The sequence below is a fragment of the Mustela nigripes genome, chromosome 16, assembly GCF_022355385.1.
Source record: "Mustela nigripes isolate SB6536 chromosome 16, MUSNIG.SB6536, whole genome shotgun sequence".
In the NCBI taxonomy this organism is placed as follows: domain Eukaryota; kingdom Metazoa; phylum Chordata; class Mammalia; order Carnivora; family Mustelidae; genus Mustela; species Mustela nigripes.
The window spans coordinates 18152036-18176134 of NC_081572.1; the positions used below are offsets into that span (position 1 = coordinate 18152036).

Genomic DNA, 24099 nt, shown 5'->3' on the forward strand with positions numbered 1-24099 from the left:
ATTTAATTTTGTCATAGTAATCTGGAATTTTCCCCAACTGGAATGTTAGCTAAGGTGGTTAGTTGGGCTTAAACTGGGAGAGGTAGGTTTGGTTGTAAGCTGTGAGAATGGCTTGTGTTTGGTTCACTGTAGCTTTCTGGTCTCTGCACTCCAAGGCAAGATCTCTAACCACCCAAACCCAATGTATAAAGTGAACTGTTGGCTTAGCTTTGCCTCTTACCTTGATTATGTGTTCCTGTTACAGGGAGAACAGATCCCATTCCGATTGTTGTCAAGTATGATGTCATGGGCATGGGTCGCATGGAAATGGAGGTAAATTGATCTTGTTAGCTAATTTTTTTTTAAACGGTGTACTTAAAATTGGTATTAATTCAAATTCAGATGCCAGTACAAAAATACACTTATCAGATAGAATATAGTTTTAATATTTTTCTTAGGAAATTAAAAAATATATTTTACATTCTCATTTAGTGCTGGCTTTGAGGCAGGTAGGTGACAGACAATGCCCCTAAGGAAGTTGAATGTTTTGCCCAGGGTTATGCCACAAGGCAAGATCAGACTTAAAACCCAGATCCTGGTGCTTATTTCATTAGGCATTGTTGTTCAACTCTGAAAATATTTGCTGTGGTAGAAGCCTTGCGCCTGTGTACAGCTGTCAGCTGTGATACCTTCTTTTCATTGCCTAAAATATTTTCTTTATTTACTCCTAATTCTTCGGCATTGAACATTGAAGTAAAGTCTGTTATCAATAAAAAAAAAAAATGTGCCTGTTCGGAACTACCACCATGATAGGATTAATTAGCTATTTTGCACACATTTTTCTCTGTGGGGTGAGAATGAAGTAAGAGGTAGCTGAGTATAATACAAAGTTTTTAATTTCATGTAATACTGTAGTTGTGTAAATAATTTTTTAATAGCTAGTTGGGGTACTTTAGGAATTTTGACTAATTATATTTATTTTTGTTAAGCTCGATTATGCTGAAGATGCTACCGAACGGCGCCGTGTCCTAGAAGTAGAGAAAGAAGACACAGAAGAATTAAGACAGAAGTACAAGGTACTGAATGAAGCCATTCTTTGGTGTTGGGTGCTCACACTGAAAGTGATACTCATTTTGGTGAAAGGAATCTCTATTTATGACAGGATTTGTTTAACCTTCAGTGATGATTATTAGTAGGCCTCAGGTTTCTGTTAGTTTCCTGTATTGCTGTTGTAAAAACTGGAGAGCTAATGCTTCATAAGTCTGTTGGAATGATCGCATTCGTCTTTGGAAACACAGTGCCTGTACATAGTAAGGAGTAGTAGCAATAAAAATTGTTATTTAAGAGTCCTTTGGGAACTTGAACCTATTGACAGGGCTTTTGTTTTCAGTGGGTGGGGTATTTTAAGAGTAACAAACTGAGGGGCACCTCGGTGACTCAGTTAAGCAGCCAACTCTTGATTTTGGCTCAGATCATAAGATTGAGCCCTATGTTGGGCTCTGCATTGGGCATGGAGCTTCCTCAAAATTTTCTTCCTCTCCCTTTCCTCTTTGCTCTCTCTCTCTTTTTAAGAAAAATAGAGAGAGGGGGGCGCCTGGGTGGCTCAGTGGATTAAAGCCTCTGCCTTCGGCTCTGGTCATGATCCCAGGGTTCTGGGATCAAGCCTGCTTCCTCCTCTCTCTCTCTCTGGCTGCCTCTCTGCCTACTTGTGATCTCTGTCAGATAAACAAACAAAATCTTAAAAAAAAAAAAAAAAAAGAGAGAGAGAGAGAACATCACTATTTTCCTTTTTAAGGGATTAGTTTAAATTGTAGTTTTAGACCATGTTATAAGTTAGCTTTCAAATAGACTGACCAGGAACATGCCTTTCAAGATGTACTAGGCCCAGTCTCTACTATAAAATAGGTAAATTTGAAGGTATCAAATAGGCTTAGTTAAGATTATCATGTAGAAACTGATTTTCATCATGAACCTTAAAGTGGGAAGATGGAAGAGGGATTTATTTTTAAAAATCTGTTCTACTGTAAAAAAATAACTAATATAAAAACTGACAGAACTATATGGAGAAATGTTACATCTATCACAATAGTGGGAGATTTTAATATATGTCTTTCAGTAATTGATTTAAAAAATGGAAGAGACATTCAGCAAAGACTTTTGTTGGAAGATTTGACTAACACATTAACAGATTTCACCTGCTGATTATATAGAATTGTGAACCCAATCACTTTGAAAATCAGAAAACTTTTTTTTTTTTTAAGATTTTATTTATTTATTTGAGAAAGAGTGAGAGAGAGCACGAGAGGGGAGAGGGTCAGAGGGAGAAGCAGACTCCCCCCTGAGCTGGGAGCCCAATGTGGGACTCAGTTCTGGGGCGCCAGGATCATGATCTGAGCCAGAGGCAGTTGCTTACTTAACCAGTTGAGCCACCCAGGTGCCTGAAAATCAGAAATTTTGAAAATATGTGGAACATTAATTTAAACAAAATTTTCTACCATAATAACCCATGTCATAAAGTATCAGCAAATCTCAAAGAACTGAAATCAAGCCACAAAGCAGTTTTTAAAAATTTATTTATTTTTAAATATTTTATTTATTTATTTGACAGAGAGACCTCGAGAGAGGGAACACAAGCATGGGAAACGAGAGAGGGAGAAATAGGCTTCTGGCTGAGCAGGGAGCCAGATGCGGGGCTTAATCCCAGGACCCTGGGATCATGACTTGAGGTTCAGACTCTTAACGACTCGGCCACCCAGGCACCCCAGCAGTCAGTTTTTTAAATTAAAGATAGAAAAATCCCCTGTAAATTATGAGAAAATTATTTTAGTTTCCAGTAAGTGAAAGAAGAAATCACAATGCTAATTGGAAAATATTTTGGACTGAAAGATACAAATACTATGTATCAAAACTTGTAGGATAACCTAAAGCAGTATCATATGTGTTAGCAAATATATAGCCTTGAATGCTATTTAGAGAAAGAAAATGAAGTAAACATTTTTCTCAGGAAGTTAGGAAAAGAATAGCAAAGTAAATCAAAGAATGCAAAAGAAAAGAAGTAATAAAAGATAATTAAGGTTAACAGAAATGAAACAAAAAACAAAGCCAAAAGTTAGGTACTTCTGGTGATATTAAGGAAGAAAAGAACTTAGAAAACTAGTGTCAGCAGTGAGAAGATAACATTGTAGGTATAGTAGGCAGCACTAAAAAATAAAAATCTTCCGATTAACCTCATGCCGCCAAATACAAAAATTAGGTTTAAATGGACAAATTCCTAAGAAATTGAACTTGCTAGAGTATACTTTAAAAAGAGAAAAGAAAACTATTATATAAATTGAATCTATGGTAAAAAGTCTTTCCATAAAGCCCAAATAACTTCACTAGTGAGTTCTGTCAAAATTCATAAAATAAATAACTTCAGTCTTTTTTTTTTTTTAAGATTTTATTTATTTATTTGACACAGAGAGAAAGAGATCACAAGTAGGCAGAGAGGCAGACAGAGAGAGAGGAGGAAGCAGGCTCCCCGTTGAGCAGGGAACCCAATGCGGGGCTTGATCCCAGGACCCTGAGATTATGACTTGAGCTGAAGGCAGAGGCTTAACCCACTGAGCCACCCAGGCGTGCCAATAAGTTCAGTCTTAACCAGCAACGTCTAATCTTCCAGAGAATTGAAAAGAAAAACTCCCAGCTCATTTCATGAGAGATAGTACCACCTTGATTCTAAATACTGACAAGAAGGATACTTAATGACACTCTGGTTTAAAACACAGATGCAAATCTTAAACCACTAGCAAATACCAGAACCAATTCAGGATATATCATGACCATGTTATGCAAAGAATGTAAGATTGATTTAATGTTATAAATGCATATAGTGAACCACATTAAGAGATTAAAGGAAAAAAAACTAGGGGTACCTGGATGGCTCAGTTGGTTGGGTGACTGCCTTCGGCTCAGGTCATGATCCCAGAGTTCTGGGATCAAGTCCTGCATTGGGCTCCCAGCTCCATGGGGGGTCTGCCTCTCCCTCTGACCTTCTCCCCTCTCATGCTCTCTCTCACTCTCCTATCTAATAAATGAATAAAATCTTAAAAAAAAAAATAAAGGAAAATTCTATTTGACTATCTCAATAAATGCCAAAAAAGCATATATAAAGTTCTCCATTCATGCATGATGAAATTCTTGTCTATATTGATAAAGAATCTTCTGATAGAAAGCCTACAAGATACAATATTTAAAAGTTGAGGACTCTGGGGCGCCTGGGTGGTTCAGTGGGTTAAGCCGCTGCCTTCGGCTCAGGTCATGATCTCAGGGTCCTGGGATCGAGTCCCGCATCGGGCTCTCTGCTCAGCAGGGAGCCTGCTTCCCTCTCTCTCTCTCTGCCTGCCTCTCTGTCTACTTGTGATCTCTGTCTGTCAAATAAACAAAAAATTAAAAAAGTAAAATAATATAAAAAAGTTGAGGACTCTCCTTTTGGGATGTGGAAATAGCAAGGATGACTGCTCTCATTGTTTCTGTTCAGTGTTGTGTTGGAGGTCCTAAGCAACACAGTAAGATAGATAGGCAGAAACAAACAAACAAATATATAAGAGATGAAAGGAAGAGACAACTGTTTTTGTTTGCAGGTGTGATTACTTACACAGATATCTGAAAGAATTTACAGATAAATTATATAAATTAGTAAGTTTAGCTGGATGCTAGTTTCAAAATCATAAACTAAAATTATATATATCAACAAAGAGAAAATGGACATTACAAAAATTTCAGCATTGTAATAACAAAAAATTTATGAAACACCTAGGAATTAGAAGGCAGACCCTTATGTATTTGACCATATATACCATGCCATACCATACAGTAACAACAATCATACCATAAATAATCTGTGTAAAAGGAAAAAACATAGAGCTTATAAAAGATAGTATAGAAGATTCTTCTAGCTGTGTCTAACTTAGATAAGTACTTGTTTTTCATTTCAGCGGTACTTTCTTTGATGTTTTATTATGAAAACTGAGCATACAGAAAAATGGAAAGAACTATATAGTTAATACCCATATACCAACCACTTATACTCCATAATTAACGTTTGTAAATATGTTTTATTACATGTCTAGCTTTTTTTTTAACGATTTATTTATTTGAGAGACGCCTGGGTGGCTCAGTTTTTTAGGTGTCTGGCTTCGGCTCAGGTCATGATTCCAGGGTTGCTCAGTGGGGAGACTGCTTCTTCTGTCAGCTTCTCCTCCTGCTTGTGCTCTTTCTCTTTCTCTGTCAAATAAATAAATAAAATCTTAAAAAGATATATTTGTTTGGGGGTGGGGGCAGAAAGCGAGAATCTTGAAGCAGACTCTCCACTGAGTGCAGAGGACGTGGGGCTCTATCCCAAACCTGTAAGATCATGACCTGAGCTGAAACCCAAGAGTTGAATGCTTAAGACCCAGTTACTGATTGAGCCACTGAGGTGCCCCAGATGTCTGACTTTTTAAAAAACAGCCTCACTGACTTCCTAAATTCTTGAAATACCTCTTTTATTCTATTTCTAATTTGTTTTTGGTTTTTTAGTAATGTCTAGGTTTTGGATTTGGGGTGCTGTTTGTGCCTTTTTTCTTTTTAAACACTTTAATGTTTTTATTTTGTAATTTCTTTCAAATCTTCTATTAACTGTAGTACATGATATGTGTTTTTATAGTTTGTTGCATCTCCTGACTTTTTCACAGTGGTTTTGTCTCCTTGGGTGGCTTGCAGTTTTGATTGTCATCTCATCATTCTGTGGAAATGTCTTGCAACCTGGATTTTGGAGGGAGTGCTTACGAGATAGTTTCATATGTGCCCTTACTAAGATATAGGGTCTTTAACTGCTAATGGACTGGTGTTTTAAAATGTTAATACCTAAACTAAGGATTCCTGGTGTAAATCCTTTACGTCCACCAATGACGGGTCTGAAGTTCCAACATCTTATACATGACTCTTTCCATTTACACACTGATATATGGTGAGTTTCTTGGTGTCTTCATGGACAGAAGGTAATGAGATAGTTCAGTTTTTCTAGTTTCTGTTTCAAGGGTGGAGACAACTCTTTTTTGGGGGGGTGGGGTGGGAGGAGTAAACTCTACCCCCAACATGGGGCTGGAGCTCACAACCCTGAGATCAGAAGTTGCAAGCTCTACCAACTGAGCCAGCCAGGGACTCCATGGAGACAACTCTTCCTGACTCTGAACTTTTCAGAGTGCTTACTAGCTTTCTTTCGTCAGGGTCCTGAAGGCTCACCTTCAGGCATCTAGGGATTGCCCTGTCTTGTTGAGTTCAACTATATGTTAAAGTGTGTGTGTTTTAAAGATTTTATTTATTTGAGAGAGAATAAGAGAGAACACAAGCGAGGGAGAGAGGTAGAGGGTGAGGGACAAGCCAACTCCCTGCTGAGGAGCCTGACTCTGGGCTTGATCCCAGGAGTCCAAGATAGATGCCCCTTTTTATTTTACTTTGTTCAGAATTATAGTATAGTGAAATCTTCCTCTTCCTTCTGTTCCTTTTTTCTTTTCCTGTTCTCTTCTCCCTGCCCTTTTCTTTATGCACTGTTATAACGCGTTAGGCTGGCTTTAGCACTTTTCACTGAACCACTTTATTTAAGGCCACAAAATACCTCTGTTTGCTAAATCCAGTAGCTCTTTTAAAACTTATTCCATATTCTGTTTCTTGGCATTGTTGAATACAATTGACCATTCTTTTTTCTTTAAAACACTTTCTTTTCTCATGCTTTTGAAGATTTCATACTTCTCTAGGTTGTTCCTATCTTCCTTGCTGCTTCTGTATAGGTTCCTTCGTTGGTCCCTTCTTTTTGGCCTAAACTTCAGATGTTGGAGTTCTTCATGTTCAGACCTAGACCTTCTTGTTCTGTCTAAACACTGTCCTTAGGCCCTGAATGATTATAATACTGTGTTTCATCATCTTTCACATGGTTCTTTTTTATCCTTTAGAACTTAGCTTTGAAACCTTCTCTCATTACCTAGTTTAAATAAGTCCTCCACTCTGCCTTATTCTCTTGCAGCACTGTCTTTTATCATTTATAATTATAAATTTTTGTTTCTTCACTTGTTTATAGTCTGACTGCTGTTTGGGCAGAAATGGCATTGAGAAGAGAGACTATTTGTCTGCCGGTAATAATACTACAACATAATGCCTGGCACATAATTGCTCAATAAATATGAATTGAACAAACACATTCTTTGAAATAAGGGGAAGAACCAGATTTATTTGGTTATACTGTCAGAAATAGAAATATTCTAAAGTGGGGCACCTGGGTGGCTCAGTCGGTTAAGCATCTGCCTTTGGCTCAGGTCATGATCCCAGAGTCTGGGGATCGATCCCCATGTTGGGCTCCCTGCCCAGTGGGGGGTCTGCTTCTCCCTCTCCCTCTGACCCTCAACCTGCTTGTGGTCTGTCTCTCTCAAGTAAATAAATGAAATCTTAAAGAAAAAATACTCTGAAGAGTACATTTTATTGTTTTCAAATAAAAGTTACACTATCAAGTGAATAATAAATGAAATAGCCGGGGCGCCTGGGTGGCTCAGTGGGTTAAGCTGCTGCCTTCGGCTCAGGTCATGATCTCAGGGTCCTGGGATCGAGTCCCGCATCGGGCTCTCTGCTCAGCAGGGAGCCTGCTTCCTCCTCTCTCTCTCTCTCTCTGCCTGCCTCTCTGCCTACTTGTGATCTCTCTGTGTCAAATAAATAAAATATTTTAAAAATAAATAAAATAAATGAATGAATGAATGAATGAAATAGCCAAGTAGTTCACAGCCTCTTAATATTATGCATTCTATTTTAAGGCTCTTTTTGTCCCCCAGCCCAAGAAGTTATTTCTCATTTGAACTCTTCATATTGGGTTAAGCAAGAATTACTTATCTCCCTTTTATTGATCAGATGCACAGAAATCTTGTTAGATCTTTACTGTTTGTGAAACTTTTTCCCCTTCCTGCTTGTCACTCATTTATTTCACTGTATTTGTTCTTCACCTTCCCATGACCTTGGAACTTTGATTTTAGTAACTTAGCCCCTCCTTAATTTGTACCTGTCAAGCACCACAGATTTTTACTTCCCTCAACATTTTGATCCCAACTCTTTTCTTCCTGATTCTTGTGTCATGGCTACTTCTTCTTTAAAAAATATTTTTATTTATTTATTTGACAGAGAGATCACAGGTAGGCAGAGGCAGGCAGAGAGAGCGGGGGAAGCAGGGTCCCTGCTGAGCAGAGAGCTCGATGTGGGGCTCAATCCCAGGGCCCTGGGATCATGACCTGAGCAAGAGGCAGAGGCTTAACCCACTGAGCCATCCAGGCACCCCTTTATAGCTACTTATTTAACCAAAGCCTGTCTCCAGTCAATACAAATACTTGTATTTCTACTGCACCTGTAGTGCAGTATGAGAGTGGTTCTGATTCACTGGGCTCAGAACTGCCAAGTAAGCTTCCATATGTCATTTCCTACTTAGTCTCCTCAGCTCTCATTCTTTTTTTTTTTTTTTTTTTTAAAGATTTTATTTATTTATTTGACAGAGAGAAATCACAAGTAGGCAGAGAGGCAGGCAGAGAGAGAGAGAGGAGGAAGCAGGCTCCCTGCTGAGCAGAGAGCCCGATGCGGGACTCGATCCCAGGACCCTGAGATCATGACCTGAGCCAAAGGCAGCGGCTTAACCACTGAGCCACCCAGGCGCCCTCAGCTCTCATTCTTAAGCATTGGTTCTTGGGCCCTCATCTTTCTTCAACTGCCCTTGTCTTTCCTCCATCTTTTCTTACTCCTAATAGAAAATTTAACAAAATGTGGACCATCAGGTCAGAGTGCATTTATGCCTGTAATATCCACCATCAAACTAGGACCCAAATATTCCTGTCCTTAAATTTTTCTCCCCTTTTCACTGTCCGTTAAAGGATAATTCCTACCTATGAATTCTGGATCTTAGACCTCTCTCTATCTTATAAAAGAACTTTATATCTTTGTAAAGGTGTAACCTTTGGGGCATCTGGGTGGCTCACTCAGTTAAGGTCTGCCTTCATTTCATGTCATGATCCCAGGGTCTGTGGATCAAGCCCCATATCAGGCTCCCTGATCAGCGGGGAGCCTGCTTTTACCTCTCCTACTGCTTGGACTCTCTCTCTCTCTTTCTGTCAAATAAATAAATAAAATCTTTAAAAAATAAAAAGGTGTAACGTTGGCAGCCTCTCTCATTATTCATTATTTTCCTTTAACCAGTAAACATCACACATTTGTGGGGGAAGAGAATCACTAACTGAAGGAAAAAAACAAACAAAAAACCTCTGTTGACTCCCACTCTCTGTGTCTACTGTCTTCTCTTTTTACATGTCTTTTTACACTGCCTCATTTATGTCACCTTCCATTCTATTTGCAGATGTGTGGCTCTAAATTTAAATAGGTTTAAATTTAAACGGAGAAGAAATACAATCCCATTTTTGACACCTTAAGTATTTTATTAAATACCAATAAGATATTTTAAAAATATGTGTAAGATAAGGGATGCCTAGGTGGCTCAGTCGTTAAGCATCCATATCTTGATTTTGGCTCAGGTCGTGATCCTGAGATCAAGCCCCGCATTGGAATCCACACTCAGCGCAGAGTCTGCTTGTTCCTCTCCTTCTGTTCTCCCCATTCCCCCTCCCGCTTGCACATGTTCTCTTTCTCTCTGGCTCTCAGGTAAATAAAATCTTTTTTTAAAATGTGAAGATATAAAGAATAACTACCGGGGTGCCTGGGTAGCCCAGTCATTGGGTATCTGCCTTTGGCTCAGGTTGTGATCCCAGGGTCCTAGGATCAAACCCACCTAGGGTGGGCTCCCTGCTCAGCAGGAATCCTGCTTCTCCCTCTCCCCTTGCTTGTGTTCCCTCTTTCTCTGTCTCTATCTCTCTCTCCCCCTCTGTCAATAAATAAATAAAATCTTTAATAAAGAAAGAATAACTACAGACACGTGTGTCTTCTACTCAGTTTAAGAAAAAGAACTTAATCAGTGATTTCTGTGATTGCATTCCATTTCTTCCTTGTTCAGGGGTAAGCACTACATTTTTGTGTTTTATCATTCCCTTCCCTTCCCTTCCCTTTTTCAGATATATTTTTTTTGGCTGAGATAAAATTTACCATTTGCCATTTTATAATATACAATTTAAAGACCCTAGCATATTCACAATATTGTACAACCATCAGTACTAATTCCAGAACATTATCCACTCCAGAAAGAAACCCCACACTCTTCAGCAGTCATTCCTCACCCCACCTTCTCTTCCTGAAAGCCACGTTCTGTCTCTAGGTTTGCCTGTTCTGGACATTTCATATAAGTTGAATCATTCATTATGTGGCTTTTCATATCTGACTTCTTTACTAAGCATGTTTTCAAGGGTCATTCATGTTAATAGCATGTGTAAGTACTTCATTTCCTTTTTATGGCTGAATATTACATTGAAGAATATATTATAGTCTGTTTAATTATTCACCGATTAATGGACATTTGGGTTTTTTCTACTCTTTGGCTATTATAAATAGTGCTGCTGTGACCATCTTGTACAAGTTTTTGTATAAATATATTTTCTGGTTCTCTTGGATATCTACATAGGAATAGAATTGCTGGGCATATGGTAACTCCTATGTTTAACTCTTTGAGGAAGTGCCAGACTGTTCCAAAGTGGTTGTACCATTTTACATTCCCACCAGCAGTGTTTGAGAGTTTATTTCTCTACATCCTCACTTACATTTTTTTTATAGCCATCCTAGTGGGTATGAAATAGTATCTGAGCATGATTTTTATTTGAATTTTCCTGACTAATGATGTTGAGTACCTTTTCTTGCACTTACTAGCCATTTGTTATTATTTTGGAGAAATATCTATTCAGATCTTTTGCCCGTTTTTAAATTGGGCTGTTCTTTTATTGTTATAGGAACTCTCTGTTAATTCTGGAAATGAGACCCTTGTCAGATACATGATTTGCAAATATTTTCTCCCATTTTGTGATTGTCTTTTCATTTGAAAATGTCCTTTGATGCACAAATTTTTAAAAATTGATGAAGTCCATTATCTTTTTCTTTCATTGTTTTTGTTTTTGGTATCATATTTAAGAACCCATTGCCCAATCCATGGCCATGAAAATTTATACCTGTGTTTCCTTCTAAGAAGTTCAAGTTTTAGCTCTTTTATTTAAGTCTTTGATCTATCTTTTGAAATAAATTTTTAAAGTTTAATTTTGTATGTCATGTTTGGTAGGTGTTTCAGTTCATTCTTCTGTGTATGGCTACCCAGTTGTCCCAGTGCCATTTTTTGAAAAGATTGTTCTTCACCACACGGTCTTAGAACCTTGTTGAAAATCATGGTCTTGGGCACCTGGGTGGCATAGCAGTTTAAGCATCCAACTGTTAGTTTCAGCTTAGGGTCCTGAGATTGAGTCCTGCATCTGTCTCTCTCCCTGCTTGGCAGGGAATCTGCTTTGGATTCTCTCTCTCTCTCAAATAAGCAAATCTCAAAAAAAAAAAAGAAAGAAAGAAAGAAAATCACTATCTTGCTTATTGTTGCTTTGTAGTAAGGTTTGCTATTGGGAAGTGTGAGCCTTCCTACCTTATTACTTTTTAGGATTGTTTTGGCTAATCTTGATCTCTCCCAATTCTTAGAATCAGTTGATCAATTTCTACAAAGAAATCAGCTGTGATTCTGATAAGGATTATGTTGAATCTGTAGGTCAGTTTTGGGAGTATTGTCATTTTAACAATGTTAAATCTTTCAATCCATGAATACAGGATGTTTTTCCATTTCTTCAGATCTTTTTTTGTAGATTTTATTCATTTACTTCTCAGAAAAAGAGGGAGAGAAAGGACAAGCAAAGGAGGCGACAGTCAGAGGGAGAAGTAGGCTCCCTGCCGAGCAAGGAGCCCAATGCAGGACTTGATCCCAGGACCCCGGGATCATGACCTGAGCTGAGGACAGCGGCTTAACCATCTGAGCCACCCGGGCATCCCTCTTTAGATCTTCCTTTTTTAAAGGATTTTATTTATTTATTTGACAGAGATCACAAGTAGGCAGAGAGGCAGGGTGGGGGGGAGCAGGCTCCCTGCTGAGCAGAGAGCCCGATGTGGGGCTCGATCCCAGGACCCTGATACCATGACCTGAGCCGAAGACAGAGGCTTAACCAACACTGAGCCACCCAGGCGCCCCATCTTTAGATCTTCTTTAATTTCTTTCAATATTTGTTAAGTGTTGTACTTCTTTTGTTAAATTTAATCCTAAATATTATTTTTAAAATGCTATTGATTTTCATATATTGGTTGATCTTTTATTTTCTGCAACTTTGCTAAACTTATTTATTTATTTCCTTATTGATTTTTAAAGATTTTTATTTATTTATTTGACAGCGAGAGAGATCCCAAGTAGGCAGAGAGGCAGGTGCAGAGAGCCTGATGCGGATCTCGATCCTAAGACCTTGAGATCATGACCTGAGTTGAAGGCAAAGGCTTAACCCAATGAGCCACCCAGGCGCCCCTAAACTTATTTATTAGCTCTTACAGTTTTTTATGTGAATTCTTTAGGATTTATTACATGTCATATCATCTATGAATAAAGATAATTTTGTTTCTTTCCAATCTAGATGCCTGTTTTTCCCCTGTATCTAATGGCCCTACCTAGAACTCCCAGTATATTGTCAAGTAGAAGTGGCAAGAGCAGACCTCTTTTTTCTGAACTTTGTATAGGGCAGGCTTTTGGTCTTTAACCTTTAAGGATGATGTTAGCTAGGGCTTTTTCATTGATGCCCATATTAGATTGAGGAAGTTCTTTCAATTAGTAGTTTGTTGATTTTTTTTTTTTCCGGTCATGAAAAGGTGTTAGATTTTGTTGAATGCTTTTGTTACTTTTTGTATCTGTTGAACAAATAGGGATTCCCCCCTTTATTTAATACAGCATATTATATCAATTTATTTTTATGTATTGAATCAACTTTGCATTCCTTAGATACTCTTACTCGGTCATGGTGTATGACCCCTTTAATATGCTGCTGAGTTCAGTTTGCTAGCATTTTGTTGAGGATTTTTTTATCTGAATTCATAAGAGGTACTAGTTTGTAGGGTTTTTTTTGTGAAATGTTTATATAAGAGTAATACTGGTTTCATAGAGTGACTCAAGAAATATTATCTCCTCTTTTATTGACAGCCCTCCTTTTCCCCAAGATTTTATTTATTACAGAGAGCTCAAGGGGGCAGAAGGAGAGAGAGAATCCCGAGGGAACTCTGTACTGAGCACTGAGTCTGAAGTGGGACTCAATCCCAGAATCCTGAGAATATGACCTGAGCTGAAATCACCAGTCAGATGCCTGACTTGAGCCACCCAGATTTTAAATGGTTTTAAATTGTCCCTTAGATTTAAAAATGGTTTTACAATGTGTTTTGTATCCCTAAACATGTATTGTTTAATTTGAACATGGTTTTGACTATTTTATTATTTTTTGTTAAGATTTTATTTATTTATTAGAGAGTGCACTTGAGAGAGAGCATGAGCAGGGTAAGAGGCAGAGGGAAAAACAGACTTCCTACCAAGCAGAGAGCTCAATGTGGGACTCCATTCCAGGACCCTGGGATCATGACCTGAGAGGAAGGCAGACAGTTGCTTAACCAACTGAGCCATCCAGGTGCCCCAATTTTACATGATTTTGAACTTTATGTAAATGGAAACATATTTCCTGGTATACGTGTATGAGAGTTTATCCAGAGTTTGGCCTTTGTTCTTCTTATTCTATTACTTTAAGTAGTTATACCTATATATTTTTCCTGACCTGTATATATTGATAAATAATGTCATTATCATTTTTCCCCTAGAAATTCTAAGGTCTCGGATTTATAGAAAAGCCTTTAAAAATGTTAATTCCTTGGGGCGCCTGGGTGGCTCAGTGGGTTAAAGCCTCTGCCTTCAGCTCAGGTCATGATCCCAGGGTCCTGGGATCGAGCCCTGCATCAGGCTCTCTGCTCCACCGGGAGCCTGCTTCCTCCTCTCTCTGCCTGCCTCTCTGCTTACTTGTGATTTCTCTCTGTCAAATAAATAAATAAAATCTTTTTTTAAAAATGTTAATTCCTAGTTTTATTTTACTGTGTTTATATATGTTACTTAAATTATCTCTTTTTGCAATTTATTATGGTTTCCTCTATAGCCTAATACAGCCTTTTTTGATGAACATTCTATGAGTACTTTAAAAGGTGTGTTTCCTATTTTTAGGCCACATACCTTAATATATTAATAAGGTGTTCGTGGGGCACCTGGGTGGCTCAGTGGGTTAAGCCTCTGTCTTTGGTTGAGGTCATGATATCAGGGTACTGGGATCGAGCCCCACATTGGACTCTGCTCAGCAGGGAGCCTGCTTCCCCCTCTCTCTCCGCCTGCCTCTCTGCCTACTTGTGATCTCTCTCTGTCAAATAAATAAATAAAATCTTTAAAATAAATAAATATATATATATTACTGAGGTGTTCAGTGTCTTAGTTAGTTTTTATCTCTTTGATCTGTCATTAAATAGGAGATGATTTATCAAATCTCCGTATTTTAATAAATCTCTGATTTCTGCATCATGAATGTTACTGCTAGATTATGGTAGATATTAAAATTTTTAGATACCATGAGTTGCCCTCATTGACATTATTAAGTGTTTTTCTTTATCTTCTTTAAAGCTTTATAGTGTAATCTGTACCTCATTTGAAAGTAAGATCTTGATTCTGCTTTCATTTTGTGTGTATTGTCTTGTATATTTTTGGGTTTGGGGTGTGTTGTTTTGTTTTAATTTTTCCTTAAGGTTTTTATTTATTTTTGTGAGAAAGGGAGACAGAGCTAAAGAGCGAGCACAGGTGGGGTTGGGGACAGAGGGAGAAGCAGACTCCCCGCTTAAGCAGGGAGTCGGACCCAGAACTTGATACCAGGACCCTGGGATTATGACCAGAGCCAAAGGCAGATGCTCAACCAACTGAACGACCCACGTGCCCCTGTGTTTTTTGGTTTTTGTTTTTTAAGCTATTTTTTTATTTGAGAAAGAGAGAGAATGGCGGGGGCGGGGGGTGTGGGGAGAGAAAGAATCTCCAACAGACTCCCTGCTGTCTTTAAAGCTGGACACATCTTGGGGCTTCATCCAGTGATGCTGAGATCATGACCTGAATCTAACTTAGAGTCAGTTGAGGGGTGCCTCGGAGGTTCTGTTGTTTAAGCATCTCCTTTGGCTCAGGTCATGATGGAAGGGTCCTGGGATCAAGTCCCACATTGGGCTCCCTGCTCAGTGAGAAGTCTGCTTCTCCCTCCCCTGCTGCTTGTTCTTTCTCTCTCTCTCCCCCCCTCAAATAAAAAAAAAAAAAAAAAGACTCAGTTGGGTATCCAGCTGAGCCACTCAGGTGCCACATCTTTGTTTTTTATGTTCAACCCTTCTGAATTACTTTGTTTTGGACGTACATCTTACAATTTTCATCTTACAATTTTCATGGAGTTGGCTTTAACTTTGCATTACAATATGAAAAAATTTTTTAATGATTTAATTACATATATTTTTAAGTAACCTCAAATTCACATCCCCATGATCAAAAGTCACATGTTTACTTGACCGAACCAGCCAGTGCCCCCAATTTTTTATGTTTTATGTGACAGATAGGTTCGGTTTATTTTATATGAGGTATTTTTTTTTTTTTAATATAGGGATAGAGATAGATATAGAGGGACTGTATTTTGTTGTAGTTCCCTTTAACTTAATAAAATAACCCTTTGTTCTCTTTGTCTTTTAGTGTCCATTATTTACTTTAGAAATGGCAGGTTAACCTGCTTTTGTCGTCTTACTCCCTTTCATTTCTTCTACCACCTAATATTAGTAAATATACTTAGTATGTAGCATACAATTAAATATAGTTGTATAGTATTTATATTACTTGATTTTCAGTTTTGAATAAAATTCTTGCTACTTTAATTACAGATGCAGTAATAGGCAGAGCTCTAATTCCCATTTGCTGTCTCTACCTACCCTGTCCTGTATGTAGCAGTTAATATACTATCATTTCTGTTTTGTGAGGGGATATAGGATGTATCTTGTGATCTGACATGCTAGTAGCTCTGCTTCTTTGAACCTCAGTTTTGTTTTTTTGTTTTTTTTTTAAGATAAGAGAAGTTTGTTTGTTTTTAAGATTTTATTTATTTGACAGATCACAAGTAGGCAGAGAGGCAGGTGGTTGGGGGGGTGTGGGGGAGGGAGCAGGCTCCCCGCTGAGCAGAGAGCCTGATGCTGGACTTAATCCCAGGACCCTGAGACCATGACCTGAGCTGATGGCAGAGGTTTAACCCTCTGAGCCACCCAGCACCCCAATATACTGCTCACTTTTAAATCGAAGACTTATGCAGATACATTTGATGGGAAAATCGCATGTCTGAACCCTGGTTTTAAGGGAAGTTGAGAAAGTGAGTTTTCTGACTTCTAGCTTGAGAAAACCAGCACTGATAAGGAAGAATATCCACAAGTTACTTAATAGCCAGACAAAATGAAACTGCCCAGGGTGCTTAGCAAAAATTACCATGAATGAGAGGCACCTGAATGGCTCCTACGTGTCTGACTCTTGATTTTTGGCTCAGGTCATGATCTCAGGGTTCTGCACTCAGAGCAGTCTGCTTGTCCCCTTCCTCTGATCCTCCTGCTTGTGCTCGCCCTAGCTCTAAAATAAATAAATAAAATCTTTTTAAAAATTAGGTGAATAATTGAATATGGCGAAAGTTATGGGACACCTGGGTGGTTCAGTTGGTTGGGCGACTGCCTTCGGGCTCAGGTCATGGTCCCAGAGTCCTGGGATCAGGTCCCACATTGGGCTCCCACTACCATGGGGAGTCAGCTTCACCCTCTGACCTCCCCTCTCATGCTCTCTCTCACTTTGTCTCTCTCTCTCTCTCTCTCTCAAAATAAATAAATAAAAATCTTTTTTAAAAAAAAGTTATAATGTACTGTATATTCACTTTTTAGTTTTAATAAATTTATCCAAACTGGCTAATCCTGGCATTCCACAAAATACAGCAACCTTTTCTTGTTTACTAATTAAATAGTTTATGTGAGAAATGGTAGATGGTAGAACTACCCTGAAAGGGTAGATCTACCCTTAGTTTTGAAGATAAAAAACTGAATAGAAAAAAAGCCTTGGAAATGAGACTTGTCTTCAGATCCATTAACTGGAAAGATCTACTAACAGTGAGACTGATTTATGTACCCCTGCTGTAAATGACTCACAAGTTGTCATTTATCATTTCTTTCCTCTTCTCATTCCTCTGTAGTCCCTTACAGCAAATGTATACACAGTTGACCCTTGAACAACGCAGGGGTTCCCACGTGGTCAAAAATGCATAATAACTATCTAGTAAGAGCCCACTGTTGACCAAAAGCCTTACCAATAACAGAAACAGTTGCTTAACATATATTTGTATATGTGTTACATAGTTTCTTATGATAAAGTATGCTAGCAAAAAGCAAATATTAAAATAAGATATATTTACAGTACTATACTGTATTTACTGATAGTGTTACGTCCTCTTATTTTTTTTATAATTTATTTATAATTTTTTATTATTTATTTTATTTTTAAAAAGATTTTATCTATTTATTTGACAGAGAGAGAGTGCAAGCAGGGGGAGCATCAGGCAAAGAGATAAACAGCCTCCCTGCTAATAGGACTTAGTTCCGGGACTCCGGGATCATGACCTGAGCCAGAGGCAGAGGCTTAAGTGACTGAGCCACCCAGGCGTCCCCTGTCCTCTGTTCATAAGATGAACCATCTGTCAGTACCTACATCAGTATTGTCTTATATGATACAAAATACTGTAGATGTTATACTTATTACTAATACTAGACATCAAAAATGAAAAGATAATATGGGAAACAGTTTACAAGTATAACAGTTCATGCATTGATAATGAAGAAGCAATGGTATGATTGCTTCATTTTAGCCTAGTTAATCAATACAGTTGTTTCACAGTAGTCTAGCCTATACACTAATGAATGGTTATAAAGTTCTTATGACATACAGCAGTCATATTCATAATAAAGTAGTAGAAACATTGTTATATTTAATACATATATATATTTTTTTAAGATTTTATTTATTTATTTGACAGAGAAATCACAAGTAGTCAGAGAGGCAGGCAGAGAGAGAGAGGAGGAAGCAGGCTCCCCGCTGAGCAAAGAGCCCGATGTGGGACTCGATCCCAGGACCCCGAGATCATGACCTGAGCCGAAGGCAGTGGCTTAACCCACTGAGCCACCCAGGCGCCCCTAATACATATATTTTTATCTGAGGTTATACTCGGCTTCTCCAGTTGCAAGGGAGAAAGCCATACCCTACCATAATATAGTTCTTTGAAAGTAAGATAGTAAGAAAGCCAATACATTATTTTAAAAAATTTTTTAAATTAACATATAATGTGTTATTAGCCCCAGGGGTACAGGTCTGTGAATTGCCAGGTTTACACTTCACAGCACTCACCATAGCACATATCTTCCCCAATGCCCATAACCTAACCACCTTCTCCCTACCCCCTTCCCCCTGGCAATCTTCAGTTTGTTTTGTGAGATTAAGAGTCTCTTTTGTTTTTTAATTTTTTAATTTTTTATAAACATATATTTTTATCCCCAGGGGTACAGGTCTGTGAATCGCCAGGTCCACACACCCCACAGCACTCACCAAAGCACACCACCCCCCAATGTCCATAACCCCACCCCCCTTCTCCTAAGCCCCCTCCCCCCAACAACCCTCAGTTTGTTTAGTGAGATTAAGAGTCTCTTATTGTTTGTCTCCCTCCCCATCCCATCTTGTTTCATTTATTCCTTTCTTACCCACCAGACCCCCCACGTTGCCTCCTAACTTCCTCATATCAGGGAGATCATATGATAATTGTCTTTCTCTGATTGACTTATTTCGCTAAGCATAATACCCTCTAGTTCCATCGCAGAGAAACCAATACATTATATTATTAATTTCCTATCAGATGTCACTTACCTTATTCCTGTGTAAGGATAGTCTACCCACTTCCCATACTAGTCTTATACATGATGTCCTTCATAATGAATGCTTAGACAATGATGATGACACAAAAACATCTCATGCAAGTCTTTCCATATAGTTACTACATTTTCACACAAAGACACACACACACACACAAGAGATAAGTTTATTAACTATATGGCATAATGATTATATACTGTTCATTAAGTGGAAGTGGATTATCATAAAGGTCTTCATCCTTACTGTCTTCACATTGAGAAGGAAGAGGAGAGATTGGTTTTGCTTATAAGGGGTGGAAGATGTAGAAGGGGAAATAGAAGTTACTTAGTGTAACTTTACAGAAACAATGTCATTGGGGCACCTAGGTGGCTTAGTGGGTTAAAGCCTCTGCCTTCAGCTCAGGTCATGATCCCAGGGTCCTGGGATCAAGTCCCGCATCGGGCTCTCTGCTCAACAGGGAGCCTGCTTCCCCCTCTCTCTCTGCCTGTCTCTCTGCCTACTTGTGATCTCTGTCAAGTAAATAAATAAAATCTTTAAAAAAAAAAAAAAAGAAAGAAAGAAAGAATCTCATTATTTCTGTCTGACTTCTTGCTTTTTCATTTTTTAAGAAAATGTTTCTAGGGCACCTTGGCGTCCTGGTGTTGTGATCTCAAGTTCCTGGGGTCTGGCCTGGGGTTGACCTCCCTGCTTGTCAGGGAGTTGGCTTCTCCCTCTTTGTGCTCATGCTTTCTCTCTCTCTCTCTCATATAAATAAATAAAAATATAAAACAAACAAACAAACAAAGTCTCTATACGTCATCTTCTATCCTTTGCTTTAATTTCAATGCCCATATCATAGATGGGTCCATATGGTAAAAAAAAGTCAGAAGCAGTCTTGAATTATCCCAACCCTTCTTCCAGATAGTGTAACATCAGTTTGTTTTCTGGCACTGCTTCTTCTACATTTCCTTCCGTATTATCTGGCACTGGTTTTAGAAGCACTCATCTTCCATTAATTCCTCTGGTGTGGTGTCTGTCATCTCTTGAATTTCTTTAAAATTCATATCTTGAAACCCCTCCCCCCCCCCCCCCATCTATAATCTCTTTTGTGATTTTCTTGATTGGCTGTATTTTAAATTCTGTGAAGTCATGCACAACTTCTGGACACCATTTTCTCCAGCAGGAATTTACTGTTTGGGACTTTTATGGCTTCCATGTTTTTTTCTGTAACAACAGTGGCATCTTCAGTGGAATAATCCTTGTTTTTGAGGTTCTCCTTTTGAGGTCTCCTCCATAGTGTTGACAGTCCTTTCTATAGTGTACTGTGTATAATGACCCCCTGATCCAGAGGCTGAATTAGAGACATTGTATTTGGGGACAAATAGACCATTTCATTGCCTTTGCTGTTGAACTCATCCAGTTCTAGGTGGCCAAAGGCATTGTCAGGTAAATATCAAAAGAACTTTGAAAAGCAGTCCATTACTTGCAAGGTACTTCCTGATTTCCCCTGAAGTCATCAGTGGTACCAATCAAGTAAAAGCATTCTTGTTGTCCCAGCCTTCTTTTTGTACAATGGAAATACTGTCAGCTAATGCTTATCTTTTTCCTTCAAGGCTTGGGGGTTAGTTTTATAGATAATGGCGGTCCTAATCATAAGCCCAACTGCATTTGCATAAAACAGTGTGTGTTAGTTGATCCCTTACTACCTTAATCCTGGTGTTTGTTGCTTCTCTTCCTTTCTAATAAATGTCCTTTTGACATTTCCCCCTCCCCAGAATAGGGTACTTTTGTTTGCATTAAAAACTTGTTCAAGGGGCGCCTGAGTGGCTCAGTGGATTGGGCCTCTGCCTTCGGCTCAGGTCATGATCTCAGGGTCCTGGGATCAAGCCAGCATCGGATCGGGGCTCTCTGCTCAGCAGGGAGCCTACTCCCCCCACCCCTTTTCCTGCCTCTTTGCCTACTTGTGATCTCTTTCTCTCTGTCAAATAAATAAATAAAAATCTTAAAAACAAAACAAAACAAAATTTGTTCAGGCAGATAACCTTCCTCTTCAGTGTTTTTCTTGACGGTGTCTAGGCACGGTCTGCTCCTTTTGGTTGTCAGAAGCCACTTTTCCTGTTATCTTGACATTTTTTAGCCAGACCTCTGTAAAAATTACCAAATCATCTTCTGCTGGCTTTTAATTCTCCAGCTTTAGATCCTTCACTTTTTTTTTTTTTAGGATTTTATTTATTTATTTGACAGAGATCACAAGTAGGCAGAGAGTCAGGCAGAGAGAGAGAAGAGGAAGCAGGCTTCCCGTGGAGCAGACAGCCTGATGTGGGGCTCGATCCCAGGACCCTGGGATCTTGACCTGAGCCGAAGGCAGAGGCTTTAACCCACTGAGACACCCAGGCGCCCCTAGATCCTTCACCTTTTGCTTTAAGTTGTCATATAATCCCTTTGGCTTTTTGTAAACCTTTTTTTAAACAGACTGTTAAGTCTGTACGTATTCCTTTCTTACAGCAGTCCTAAACCCACACAAAAACTGCATTTTTCTTTTCTTTCTTTCTTTCTTCTTTTTTTTTTTTTTTTTTTTTAAGATTTTACTTATTTGACACAGAGAGAGACCGCGAGAGAGGGGATACAAGCAGGGGGTGTGGTAGAGAAAGAAGCAGGCTTCCCGCCAACCAGGGAGTCTGATCATGACCTGAGCCCAATGGCAGACACTTCTACTGAGCCACCCACCCACCCCAAAAACTGCATTTTCAATGTGAGATTAAAAGGTTTTGCACAAAATGGAGCACCTGGGTATCTCAGATGGTTAAGCGTCCCGTTCTTGGTTTTGGCTCAGAGTTGGGAGATTGAGCCCCACATCCATCTCTGCGCTAGGCATGGAACCTGTTTAAGATTCTGTCTCTGCTGGACTCCTGGGTGGCTTAACCAGTTAAGCATCTGCCATCAGCTCAGGTCATGACTTCAGGGTCCTGATATCAAATTCCATAGCAGGTTCCTTGCTCAGCTGGGAACCTTGCCACTCTTCCTGCTTATGTGTGTGTATGCTTGCTCCGGCACACAGGCTCACTCCTGATATTTAAAAAAAAAAAAAAAAAATCCTCTTTTTCTACTCCAGCTAACTCTTAATAAATAAATTAATTAATTAATAAAAATAAAAACCATTTTGCACCTGCTAATATAGCTATAGTGACAGCTTCATGGATTTCCTTTTATTTATTTTTTACAATGGTCCTTACACTTACATTTCGAGATTCATTAATCTTGACTGGCAAGCTGCCACTGTTGGAGATGGGAATCTGTGGTCTGTATCAAGCAGTTTAAATTTTCCTTAGAATATCATGACTTTTCTCTGCTGTGAGCACTTTCAGCATCACTAGTGGCACTTTGTATGGGTCCTGTGGTGTTCTTCAAGGTTTACAATATTGCACTAAACATAATGAAAAATACACAAGATCTGGGAGATACCACTTTTTACTGCAATACCCAGCTTGCCAGAGAGCCAAACTGCTCATGCAGAGATGATTAGCATCACACACAGCTGTAAATGGATACTTGTAACACTTGTACTCGCCCCAGTTGCAACAAGAGATGGCTATGAAATCATAATATTACAGCATGTACTACATTTAATTTTATGCAGTTATGACTTAATACATTGTATTTACTTTTGTTTACATTTCTTTCTGCTAGTGGTGCCATGGAAGGTCTGTAAGTGTGCACCTACGATTTGATAAATTGCAACTCTTTCTTTTCAAGTAGGCTCCAAGCCCAGTGTGGAACCAACTCAGGGCTTCAACTCACGACCCTGAGATCAAGAGTCAGATGGCTTAACTGACTGAGCTACCCAGGCACCCCTAAATTTTAACTTTTTATAGTAGATTTGTATGTCTTTTATGGTAGTAAATGATAAACTAGTATCTACATGTATTTTATTCATTAACAACTGTTAATGTTCTTTTTTTTTTTTTTTGCTTCCTAGTCTGTGTGGTTTATCTGTTTTTTCAAATTCTTGCAAATCTCCCAAACTTTGTATTGGGAAAAAATCATATAAGTGGACCTGTGCAGTTCAAAACCATGTTGTTCAAAGTTCAACTGTACTCACTTTGTTTTGAGATGTCATTTGATGTTTAGTTTTTAAATGGAATGGGTAAGGCAAATTGGACCACCTTTTTGGGTCAGTCTTGTAGTTTTTAGCCAAAACCTCATAAAGACCAATGGATAAGCAATATATCTATGTTGGCTTTTCAGATTAACTATGCAGCTTATTTGGAGAATAGCTTCTAACTGGCTGCAGTCTCAAGTAATGCTTTTTGCCATAAAGTCTAAAAAAGATGGGGCCCATGGCTGGCTCAGTGAGCAGAGCATGTGATTCTTTTTTCTTTTTTCTTTTTTTTTTTTTAAGATTTTATTTATTTATTTGACAGACAGAGATCACAAGTAGGCAGAGAGGCAGGCAGAGGGAGAGGAGGAAGCAGGCTCCCTGCTGAGTAGAGAGCCCGATTCGGGGCTGGATCCCAGGTCCCTGAGCCGAAAGCAGAGCCGAAAGCAGAGGCTTTAACCCACTGAGCCACCCAGGGGCCCCGAGCATGCGATTCTTGATCTCTGGATCATGAATCTGCGCCCCACATTGCATGTAGAGATTACTTAAAGGAAAAAAAATTGTTTTCCAAGTTAAAAAGTTGAGTATTGATATAGTTGCTCCAGCTTTATTTTGGTTAGGATTTGCCTGGCGTATCTTTTTCTATCTCTTAACTTCCAACTTTCTAAGTCCTTGTGTTTTAGGGGTATCACTTGTAATCAGCATATAGTTGGATTCTGTTTTTCTGGAAGCTTCTTAGTACATTTACGTTTCCTGTCATTACTTATCAATCTGTCTTTTTAACTTCTGTTTTCCTGATTTTTCTGACCTGTTTCCCTTGATAAAATTGAAGTTTTCTTACTTTTACCCCCTTTACTATTTCTAGCCTTCTAATAATTACCCTTGGAATTTTAATGTAAATATGCTTAATTTAACAAAGTCCAAAGTTAACTGTATCTTGATTAGTAGAAAGACTCTAGAACACTTGAACTTTGAACGCCCCTCTTCTGTTATACTTGACCATTATAGCTAGCATTTG

The 24099-nt window shown here is 38.7% G+C and overlaps 1 protein-coding gene across 4 annotated transcripts in view; it reads left to right on the plus strand.

Moving 5' to 3' along the window:
* Positions 1 to 24099, plus strand: part of GPATCH8 (G-patch domain containing 8) — a 113037-nt gene that overhangs the window by 60032 nt on the left and 28906 nt on the right. For all 4 annotated transcript variants that reach the window (XM_059380992.1, XM_059380994.1, XM_059380993.1 and 1 more), the window contains 2 exons: positions 245 to 312; positions 969 to 1055. In XM_059380992.1, coding sequence (XP_059236975.1) covers positions 245 to 312; positions 969 to 1055 — 155 coding nt within the window. The remainder of the gene's footprint in view (positions 1 to 244; positions 313 to 968; positions 1056 to 24099) is intronic.